The 11,434-nt window shown below is 40.8% G+C and overlaps 2 protein-coding genes across 4 annotated transcripts in view; one reads left to right on the top strand and one right to left on the bottom strand.

Annotated features, from left to right (window-relative positions):
* The window catches only part of sertm1 (serine rich and transmembrane domain containing 1), an 8,453-nt gene extending 748 nt beyond the window's left edge, over positions 1-7,705 (top strand). The window contains exons 2-4 of one of the 3 annotated variants that reach the window (XM_020620403.1): positions 2,855-2,975; positions 5,469-5,582; positions 5,668-7,705. In XM_020620403.1, coding sequence (XP_020476059.1) covers positions 5,681-6,022 — 342 coding nt within the window. In that variant the 5' untranslated portion in view covers positions 2,855-2,975; positions 5,469-5,582; positions 5,668-5,680 and the 3' untranslated portion in view covers positions 6,023-7,705. The remainder of the gene's footprint in view (positions 1-2,854; positions 2,976-5,468; positions 5,583-5,667) is intronic. The other 2 variants (XM_020620402.1, XM_020620405.1) reach the window with 2 other exon arrangements.
* A 466-nt stretch (positions 7,706-8,171) lies between these two features.
* The window catches only part of nbeaa (neurobeachin a), a 77,162-nt gene continuing 73,899 nt past the window's right edge, over positions 8,172-11,434 (bottom strand). The window contains 6 exon segments of the mRNA XM_020620401.1: positions 8,172-9,222; positions 9,513-9,664; positions 9,762-9,958; positions 10,261-10,362; positions 10,546-10,716; positions 11,083-11,238. Coding sequence (XP_020476057.1) covers positions 9,132-9,222; positions 9,513-9,664; positions 9,762-9,958; positions 10,261-10,362; positions 10,546-10,716; positions 11,083-11,238 — 869 coding nt within the window. The 3' untranslated portion in view covers positions 8,172-9,131.

Below are 11,434 nucleotides of genomic sequence, written 5' to 3'. Positions count from 1 at the left end.
ACACCTAAATTAAGAGAAAAAGGCGGAGAACACAAAAGTGTCCTTTGAAAGCAATGAGAGCAGGGTCAGTTTGTGCTTAAAATGATGTCGAGCTCTCCTTGTGTTCTTCATGATAAGAACAACAAATTTCCTGTACAGAGACACAGAGCTGCTATCACATTTATTGGCAACTGCCCTCAAAAGTAGCAGGAGTAATTAACAGATATGAGAACGAGGTGTAAAAATACACTTTTCCACAGGGATAAACTAACAGACACACACACACACATAGAGACATCAAAGCAAAAGAGCTCATTATCTACACTGGCCAATACTTTCTATGATAAATGATCACTATCTGTTTAGGTTTTGACTCATGTTACCTTTCTCTCAGTTATAATAAACCTTTTGCAGCACCTTTGAAGTCTTATCCCAATTTTTCCTTACTTTCATGTACTAACTCTCAGAGATCCAGGTAACACTTGAGAGGCGGTGCTTGACCCCTGGTGCAGCTTCGAGTGCATTCAGGTGTGCTTTGTCATTCAAATAAACACTAGTTTATTGTTTTGCAGACTCATTCAAATTCTACCTCCTTTCAACATGGGAAGACTTGTCTGTCTTTTATTGGCATACATTACTTGTATTTACACTCACCGGCCCACTTTATTAGGTACACCTGTACAATTGTATGCAATTCAATGAAACACTTCCGCCTTAACATTTGTGTTTGTGAAGCTCAAAATGCTTCAGTTTTTGGTGAAATTGTTAGAAATGTATAAATTCAATTATATGTGCATTAGGTCATAGTTAAAGGTGCTGTTGCACTGGACAACATTATATACTGAAACATAGCACTTTCTTCCTACTTTATTCATTCCTGCATATCTCTGACCCCTACGTGGGTTATCTGTGGTACACGCAGCTGATTGGAATTTAAGTGGTTGAGCCTCGGGTCTGTTCTCAGCTAATCTGGCTGAGAGTATAAGATATTTAACATGCTTAAAATTCAGGCTACTTTAACCTTCTGGCCATCTCTTGTGTTTGATCTGAAATATGATGTGCATGTGTGTGCATGTGCATAGACTACACCTGAAAACCTTTGGTATTTTCATATATGTCGATACATATTGAATGAATATCTCTGGTATTTCTGCTATTGGCTCAGCTTTGTTCAGGCACGTGGTATGAATACTGATGAGAAAGTATGCACGCACACACATACACACACAAACATATACACACAACCATATACACAAGAATATGGCTTAAATGCCATGACATTTTGCCACACATGGATCTTGTCCATTATTCATGAAGTGCTAATACCATCGCTGAACAGACAAGAGAATGTCTCTCTCTCAGATGTTTGGGTTTTACTAAGTATTTGCTTATGCTGCATGTGTGGAGTGTAAAAATTCCAGAGATATTTTCTGTCTCAGGGGTGCACAAGGTTTAATTAGAAGCTGCAGACAGTTTTTGTCTGTTTGTTTGGCCCCCAAAAGACAAACTATGTGTGTGTGTGTGTGTTAAAGAAGGAATTATATATCTATATATTATATCTTCACTGCTTTGCTTCACTGCTTTGTGTAAATTCTTTATATATGTAAAAGAGAATATACACAAAGCAGTGAAGATTATTAGGCTATAATGACAAAATGAAGGAGGGTGGAGGGTGAGAAATAAAGTGGAGCAGAGGAAGCTATACAGCTACACGACACAATGTCTCATACTTTACTAGCAAAGGATGAGATTGTTTGAGGAATGACTTGCAGAAACTGTGCAGCTCCAGAAGGAGTCTGATCAGGACAAAAGGAAGGTTTGGGAGTCAAAGCTCACTGTCTATAAATACATGCTCAGAACATGATCTCAAGCCAAGACTGAGCAAGTCAAGGTGGAGCAGAGAGAAGAAAGCGATTGAACTTGTGAAGAGAGATTTGCTCAAGGCAGCCTGGTTTGAAGAGTGTGCGGCAGGCCTGTTCAGAATATATTAAAAGCTTCCGACATAGCTGAGAGAGCAATGCTGACAATGAAAAGCTGAAATAAACAGTTATAGCTGAGAGTGAAAAGGAAGAGCACTTCTGCAAGAACACACTGATGACCTCCTGTCTGAAAGACTCTGGAGGAAAGAGGCTGAATGACAGAACTGCTTCAGAATGACTCTACTCTGCATGGCCCTGACTGAGAATGAGGAGAAGTGTCTTCCTCTATGTTTTTAAAGAAGGACACAGATGGTAAGTCAAGTCAAATAATGCAAGTCAAAACAGCCTTGGGCTCTGGTGATGTTCAGTCTCAAGAAATGCCAGTATCCTGGATCAACAGACAGAGGAGCCATTGATCTTTCAAAATACCAAATCTGCTGAGAGAAATATAGGAGCAGTAAAAAGAGCAAGTTGCAGCTGTGGATGGTCTCTATTCAACCTTAAACATTGTGGTGAGCTCGAACTACAGAGTCTGATGAAATCTAAATGAACAATCTCTGCAGAGTTTCGCCACCGGAAGCCCTGTGTGTTTTAACTTTTTTAAAATATGTATATATATATTTTTTCATCTAGACCTGATATGTAAGAGTTCTCAGTAAACACTGTGGTGATAACACTTCCTAATGTCACAAACTAGATTTGCACATTTTACAAATGTTCATGATTATAAGCAGCTATGATAAAATTATGAAAAGTGGAGTATCAAGCTGATAAAACAATGCTGAGCGTGGTGATGGAGCTGTCAAAGTGGATCAGGAACAGAACATCAGCATTAAGCAACAACTGAAATTAAGCCAAAAGATTCAAGAAGAAATGAGATTATAGCTCAGTGGAGGAGAGAAGAAAACCACACACTTTTTTCTGCCAGACTCTGAAAAAAATTCTGTTAAACTCAGGCTCAGCTCAGCAAAGACCTGTACAGAGTCAGACCAGTCTTGGGGATGTGAACAGAAGCAGCCTGGAGACTAAGGATCAGCTGAACTAGTAGCGACAGTGGCAAGCAAACATGATGGCACGGTGGGTGAAGACTTCAACAGCAAATTGCAGAGAAATAACACTTAGACCCATCAAATTCTGAGGCAAAAAACAGCCAGATAAAAATCACTTAAAGTGGAACTTAATAGTCTATGAAAATCTGGTTTTAGCTGACCTGCCAGACAGAGCAGAGTTGTAGCCATGTTGTTGGGAAGGAAACAGAGAATGCAAAGATTCCAAGTCATTTAGAGACAAGAACAAACTACTCTGTTCCAAAATTAATTGCTGCTAAAACCATGTAAAAAGCCAAGACATTTGTATAATTCCCCTCAGTAAAGACTCATCATTAGCCCTTGGTCTTTACTGTATTACACTTGCAGCTACTGCTAAAGAAAATATCCAGTGGTATTTATTATATGTAGGCGGGTGTGTGTGTGTGCACATGTATATCTGACCTCTTCAGCCTCAGTGGGACTGCATGGGCCTGCCCTCTTTAAGTAGATTAGCTTGGAAAAAGAACTGAGCGTACGTGGTTGCCTGGATACAAAAAGCATCATTAAGCGCAATTATCAGGCACTTCAGCTCACAATCAACAAGCTTCATCACAGATTTCAAAACAACATATCATTAACGATGGTGACATACTGTACAGCGCAGGTAAGAGTAGGAGGATGGGACAAGAGAAGGAGAGTGGATACGCTGAGGAGAGGTTTACAGTGAACAAGCAGAGAGGGAGTTCACCGTCATATACGTTTCTGACAGTCACGTGATATGACCGACAATGTGAACATTTTGCATATATGAACTGATGGGTGAATCATTTCAAGAATTAAACTAATGAAAGTATGCTGATGAAGTGGCGATGGCAGAAAAACAACTGATAAATTGCATTAAAAAAATAAGGGAAGGGCCTTGTCTGTGCATAGGGCCTGGACTTTGACTATGAAAAGTTGCAGTCAGACCATATAACTTAACAAAAGTAGTGAGACAATTTTACACTGCGCTAAGAAAACCACTGGGACAATTTGATAAAGCAAACAGAGCTAAGGCAAGAGCACATGCAATCACAGAAAGCGAGCGCAGCCTAAGTCATTATACAGTGCATTTCCCTGAAGGTACAGCTGGCTGTAAATTAAAAAGAGCAGAGATCCACTGTACAATCCAGAGAGACAAACAGAGAGATGGCGATGGCGAGAGAGAATAAAAGAGAGCGAAAAAGCAGAGACGAAGTCTGGGGACACAGTTTCTGGCTGAACTTCAAAAGTGACATAACACAGTTGAAGACTGCAAAACTTTTTTTTAAGTATGTCTACAGAAATACTATACTGTATATACACAAAACACTTTATAGGTCACTAAAAAAGTTATAAAATGACATCAAATCAAATAATGGGACTGTTCTGTACACTATAGCACATCAATAATGATAATCCAATAATGTACATTAATGTGAAATGGGACATTCTGCATAATGAGTACTTTTCCTTTTAGTACTTTAAGTGTATTTTAATGCTAGTACTTTTGTACTTTTAGTTAAGTAATGCTTTGAATGCAGGTCTTTTACATGTAACAGAGTATTTTTACACTGCGGTATTGTTACGTTTTCTTAAGTAAACAATCTGGGTACTTCTTCCACCACTGCTCTATAGTGATTACAAAGGTTTATGTGGTATTTTCTGACAATAACAGCCCCACTAGCTTCAAGCGGCAGCACTTAGCTCACTTAACTTTTGTAACAGAAAGTATGTTGCCACTGATTTAGAGAGTTATGCTCTAGACTCCACATTGTGGCCCTTTTCATTTGTTTAGCCTATGCTGTGAGATTTAATCGTGCTGAATCAGCTATTAGCTGTCCCTGTTTGAAATGAAAATGAAATGAAGGCAAACAAAGGCTGAATACTTCTAGATTACAATGCTCAGTCACATATTCTAGTTTTATGTCATGCAGTAATTTGCAGTGGAACACTGGTAGCACTATTAATAACAAGTGGAGGAGGGCTGGCTCTCAGCTGTCTTTATGAAAGCGGATTATGAGAAGTTTAATTTAATCAGATAAGGACGCCTTCATTTAGGAGCTAACGCAGCTCCAGTCACGAGCCTGACAGGCTTCCAATGAGACAAGTCCTCCCCCTGCTGGTGCTGTTCACAATCTGCTCACTAGTTTCTTCACTGTAACCAGCTGGCTGACGCTTCCATATTTAAATCAATATACAATGATTGCATTTTACATTTATGGGCATGTCATCCAGATGCCATACATTATAAACTGATACAACATGTTGACTGTACTGAAGACTTTTTCAGTACCGCAAATAGTTTTTTTTCCAAGTTATTTTATGTACAGTTTAAAATGTCCTGTTTTCAAATATTTAATTTGTAGTTAAATACTAGATGGGTAAAGCAATGCAATAAAATTATTTTGGCAGTGATATTTGAGTGTTGGTAAATCAATTTGGTGGCTCTTGGTTTTACTGAACTGTCACTTTGGTGTGTCAAAGGAAGATGAAGTACTCTCTGTCTTTCTTTTATTCTCAGCCCGGGCTGTTTTGAGGTTTTCTAAGGATGTGGTTGAAAGCTGTGTCAGCAGACATCTGTCATGCTCAAGTGCCCTGAAAACTCCACCAACAAATAAACGCATCAATCCCACAGGTTGTGTAAACGATTAATGTTGAAGTGTGTTGTTGCTGTTTTACGAAAAAGCTCACTGCATTTTCTCTGCCACAAATCACTGCAGAACGTCAGTCGAGATGTCAGGGATGGACGCCCCCCTGGTGGGCCACAACCAGACTGGAATCTCTCCAATAGACAATGGGACCTTTCTTCGTTTCTCCCCGACTTTTGCTTCCACGTCAGCAGCCGCCTCATCACCAGGACGACCAGGCAACGTTTATGTTTACGTGTGGCTCTTCCTCGGCCTGCTGGTTTTCCTGTTGATGCTGCTCATCATCTCTCTCCACAGGCTGAAGAACATCATCTCTTCCTCCTCCTCTCTCCCTGACTACAGCAGTGAGGGAGGGAGCTCCTTCACCAACATGGAGATCTGTAGCATCTCATCTCAGAGGTCCACCATCTCCTCATTGTCCACCTGAGGGCGATGGGAGGGAGCACATACTGTACAGACACATATGTCCATGTGCATTTGCATGTATATGCTCACATGCAAACAACAGGCATGCACACGCACGCACACACACACACACAAAGGCCCTGCTTCTTCTCACTGTGACATACCAACACAAAACCACACCACCAGATAGAAAGGAGGTGACGGTGACTTTACTCTCCATGCATGTATGTTCTATGAGGTCAGACAGCACAGGGTCTTAAGGGGCGAGAGTGACTGAACCCTTCTGAGCCTTACTTCAGCTATAAAAACAAATGAACCTGAGGAACTGCTTTCCATATGGGGTATAAGGATTAAGGAGGAACAATTATCTTTCCTCTACCTTTTTTTTTATAAGCTCCTTTGCTGTTCTGTATCCATCATATTTACCGTAGAACATGGTTTTGAAGCTTTGTACAGCACGTTTCATGTCTCTAGACTACGCTGCAAAGTCAGTGTTAAAATATTATTAAAGACCATTACCTTGTATAGAAATGCATTCTTGTGTCTTAGTTTCTCAGTAACACTTTCAGATGCTCCAACTCCAATTTTTTTAACCATAAAAAAGTGTGCACATGCCAACATGGCGCATCAGTCTCCCGAGTCTAGAAAGAGGTGATAGACATGGTGTTGTGGATGTGAAGGTGAGAAAGAGACAAAGGCTGTAGACTTCTGACAGGGAGGCAGCCTCTGGCTGCAGCTAAAGACAGACCAGGTCAAAAATGGCATAAAGTACAAGATGAAATTCTGGTCCTGAAAGACAAGTCTGCCAGCATGACGGATTACTCTCTCTGGCCTGTCAGCTCCAACCGCATCTCATTGAAGTCTCCATACTGACTGAAGCTTGAGAGCTCTGTGCAGCTGTCATACTGTACTGTATACCTTGTGACTGCAAATCTCTCTTTGCTTTGTGGGCTACCAAATGCCTTCAATGTGTTCTTCCCCTCTTGCCGTGTGTGTTCTATTAACCCCTGTACTTGATGGATTCTTATTCTCATCTCTATTTGATTACTGCATCTGCTGTACAAAGCAAGTCATCTGAATCTCCCAGCACCCGAGTACAAGATGTCAACAGTAACTATTAACCAAATTCACATCTATTTTCCTTTAAAAAGCTCTACAAGAGTGACTGAATTACATACCTTTCACGAGTTTGAATTAAGATGTAGTGCCGAACTCTACAGATGGAAAAAACATAGCTGGGGCTAGAAATAGAAACTGGACATTTTATATAAAAACAATTTCCCTGATTGTCTGCTTTCATGTTTATAAGCAGTTATGATAAAATTATGAAAAATATGACTGACAGCAACAGGCATCTGAAATGAAAATCACAGCAAAGCAGTTAGTTCAACAACAGAGTCACATGCATATAGAGTACAATGTATAATCTCAGGAGTGTCTTGAAACCGTTGAGGAAGATTCCTTTTGGTGTCTCACCCTCCGCAGCACTACTGTAAAAGAAATGTTATTGACATACAATATGTGACCAATGAAAAGTCATCAAATTCTTTGCATATTTTATTTTTCTTATGATTTTTTTCAACTCACACATCATATTTTACATCTTTGCAATAAAACATGAATACAATAGTTTTTATGGTTTCATAGATCCAAAAATATTTAACCTTTTTTTGGATACGTAAGTTGAACCTGTTGATACGAGTATGTGCATGTGCGCATTTTGATCAAGATGGCTTCACACATACAGTACGTCTCACATCTCAGCCCCTCTCCTCCGTCTTTCCCACCTCTATCAGCTACAGAATCATGATATTGCTTACAACTGTGAGGTTGTAAAACTTATCACATATGAGCTCATGTTTTAAATACAAACATCAATGCACAAATAATCCAGTAGGGAAAATGGACCTAAACAAAATGGCAGCCGACCAGAAAGAACCAAGCTAATAAATAATGATTTGTGATTGGTGCAAAGTGCAAATACAAAACAAACTTCTACATTGATTTCTCTTTTTTTAAATAATCAACAAATGTGGATAAGTGAAGGTTTCCTTTGCGCCTTCAGTATTATTTAGCTGATTTTGTCTCCCGCCAAGCCTGAACCAAGTCTATATGTACATATTTGACAAAACAATCACCAAATATACAAAGGAAGTCCTGTCAGTCTTGTGGTCGTCATCCTCGGTGGCACTGGCAAGATCTCTTTCTTCATCATCACCATCTCTGGCAAAACAATCCCCATCCTTGACACTGCTGTTATTACCATCGGTTTTGTCAACATTACAATAGTTATTACACAATATTTTACATACAGCAAGTCATTAATAAATTAAAGGTGATAAGCGCAGTTTGTATAGTGAAAGAACAAGTGTAGACTCTGAAGGAAGCAGAGCCTTATTTACATAGAAATCAAAGTTAACCCTGCTGCAGGTAAAAGAAGAACAAAGAAAATTAACATTACATAATAAAATAAAGCCAGTTAAAGTAATAAATAATAACCCTAGGCAAGTTTTCAAGGATGAATTTAAGATCAAGCCAATAGCACCGGTTTTTAAACAGTGGGTGGGGATGGTTCATTTCTGACCATTTCTAATCAGTTTGGATGCATCGAAGGAGTCTTAATTTATAGTCCACCCAAATAATTCCCAGACTAACCTCCCCTCAACTGAAAGGTACAAAACAAAAGTTGAAAAGAAGAAAAAAAAAACCAAAGCTTAGGTTCTTTGTGAAGCAGTAAGCGTACCATGAACAGTGACTCTAGCAGTCCTGCGAGTGGTACAGGTATGACTGACCTCTACAAGGTCTGCTTGACTTGCGCTTTTTCTCCATTCTGCACTCTATTTTATTAGCAGATTTTGGTCTGTATCTTCAGGGTATTGTGTGTCTATGGTTACACACGTGTGTGTACGTACACGTATGCAGAGAGGAGGTTATTTCTGCCAGTGATTTCTGCCGCATCCACAGATCAAGTAAACTTCTAAAGGGACTAGAGCCTAAGGTCCGGTACCAGTTTTTGCTTCCTCTCAGTACCTGTAGTTTCCCCGTGTAGCAGATACACAGCAGAATGCATCATCTCCTCTCCCTCTGGTTCTTCTCCCCTCTCCATTCTCCTCTTCCTTGGGCTGTCTACCTCAGTACCTGTTCTGGTGTTCATAATGCCAGCGGTTGAAGTCTATGTTGAACGCCACGATGCTGCCTGATGCCATGCCAGTGATCAGAGTCCTGAGGGCAGAGCACAGAGAAAGTCACATCTGTAAACTAACTGACACTCGTACTCTAGGGTTGCAGGGCATCAAGCAGTTTACTCATTGTACTTTTCTCTGAGCCAGGGACATCATCTGAGGCTTGGGTAAACAAACTGCCTCCTTGCTGAGCACCAGTAATCCCTGCTGTTCCCATGGAGGCGACCCAGTTTCCCCAACAACAGTAGTGAACGAATGTGGAATGAATGTGGCTGCCTTCTTACAAACTGCATCAACTTGTCTGTCACAGTGGCACAGGGTTTGTTTTACCTCTGATCATGTGAGAGGTCCATAGCACGAATGCCGGCGTCACAGCCTGGATAGATGTAAAGCTGTTTGAAGTCACACGCCTGCCACACTTCCACAACTCCGTTATCTCCTCCTGTCACCAGGTTCTGTCCGTCACTACTCAACAGAATTGCCTGATGAGAGGAGAAGAAGAAAGAGGTTAAAAGAAGGACCCGAGTGTGTCAGACACACACATCTTTACATAAAAAATATTATCTCTGACAGCCTTACTCGGGTCGAATCGTTGACCTCCATTTGGGCCAGCAGTTTTCCATTTATGCTGAAGTTGCAGAAGCGGCCTCTCTCGTAGTAGATGATACAGTGGCCTTCGCTGGACACCGAGATGAGGCGGGGACGCTGACACACCTCTGGCCCCTCCAAGGCCCTGAGCAGGTCCCCTGTGATAGTGTGGACTAGGCATGGGCCCTCTGAGGATCAAGAGTCAAGCGAGATAGTGCAGAAGCATTTTTTAAAATCATACAGCTTTAGTGATGGTTAGAGTAAATGTTGTGAAGTCAGTTATCAATATATTAAATAGAAAATGTCAGTTCAACCTCTAAAATGAATTCAGAAAACAAACTGTGGAAAACACAGAAGAAATAAAACATACTGGGAGTACCATGATGCTGTACACGCATCACTGATATTCACAGTGAAAATAATTTTACAAATCTAAATGTAAAAATGAAATAGGTCTTAAGCACAGACAGGTATATGAAAACACACAAACCTTTAGCTCCACTGATGACCAAACCCAGCTCTGCACAGACAGACACACACACCACCTCGTGGTCATGTCCTGTCAGTACTGCCCTGGGAGCAGGATAATCACCTGAAGAGACAACACAGTTAGATACAGATCACCATGAAGCTCTGATCAGGAGCTTCCACCTCCTGTAGAACTCTGCTGTTTTCTGAAGTACTATCTGAACTGGGAACATACTCGTGCACACACTGAGACGCACAGACACAGGCAAACATTCCCACATGCTCTTTCCACTATGTCACCACTCACTGTTGTTAGGGTTGTCCCCTATAATGTGGTGTCGTCCGCTCCAGTACCACAGAAGAAGAGTGGCATCTCTGGAGCCTGACACAATGTAGCAGTCTCCTCCGATGTAGGACTCCGACCTTGCCAGACATGTCACCACATCCCAGTGACCAAAAACAATCTGGGTCAGCTTTCCTGTAGAACAAAGATGGCTAGGTCAATGTTTGTCCTCTGCTTGCATAAAATTATACAAATACACATTAGGATAGTGGGTTAAACAAGTAGGTAAGACACTAGTGTAATACCTGTTAAATGCAATGTACTCTATGCCTACGTGCATTTGTAAAAAAGAGAGATTCCAAAATCTCTACTAGAACAATAAATAAAAACAAAAATCTAAATAAAGATGCAATTACATGAGTCTATATGATCCATATTTAAAATAGGACCTCTGACAGAATTACAAATTGCACCTTTAATAAAAAGTTGAAAAAAAATTGACAGCTAATTTATGTTGTACTTCATGGTCACACTGTCATAAACAACTAATACAAAACCTACCAGTTTCAGTGGAGTAAACACGGAAGCTCTTGTCCCAGAAACCACAGACCAGGATATAACGGTTGTCAGCAGTAACCACAAAACAGTGTGTGTTGATTTGAATGCTCTGGTCCACCAGGTCAGTGATCTGACGTTTGTTCACGCCCGAGTTGTTTGCTACATGGGTGTACAGACATGTTAGTACAGTAGGTTAATGATGGCATACAGATGCAGTACAAGCTATCTAATCAACTTCCATCCATCCATCCATTTTCCTCCGCTAATCCGGGACCGGGTCGCGGGGGCAGTAGTCTAAGCAAAGATGCCCAGACTTCCCTCTCTCCAGACACTTCCTCCAGCTCCTCCGGGGGAA

This window comes from Monopterus albus, unplaced genomic scaffold, assembly GCF_001952655.1.
Source record: "Monopterus albus unplaced genomic scaffold, M_albus_1.0 scaffold237.1, whole genome shotgun sequence".
Lineage (NCBI taxonomy): Eukaryota > Metazoa > Chordata > Actinopteri > Synbranchiformes > Synbranchidae > Monopterus > Monopterus albus.
Note: the sequence above shows the minus strand (reverse complement) of the source record. Positions and strands in the feature narration are given on the sequence as shown.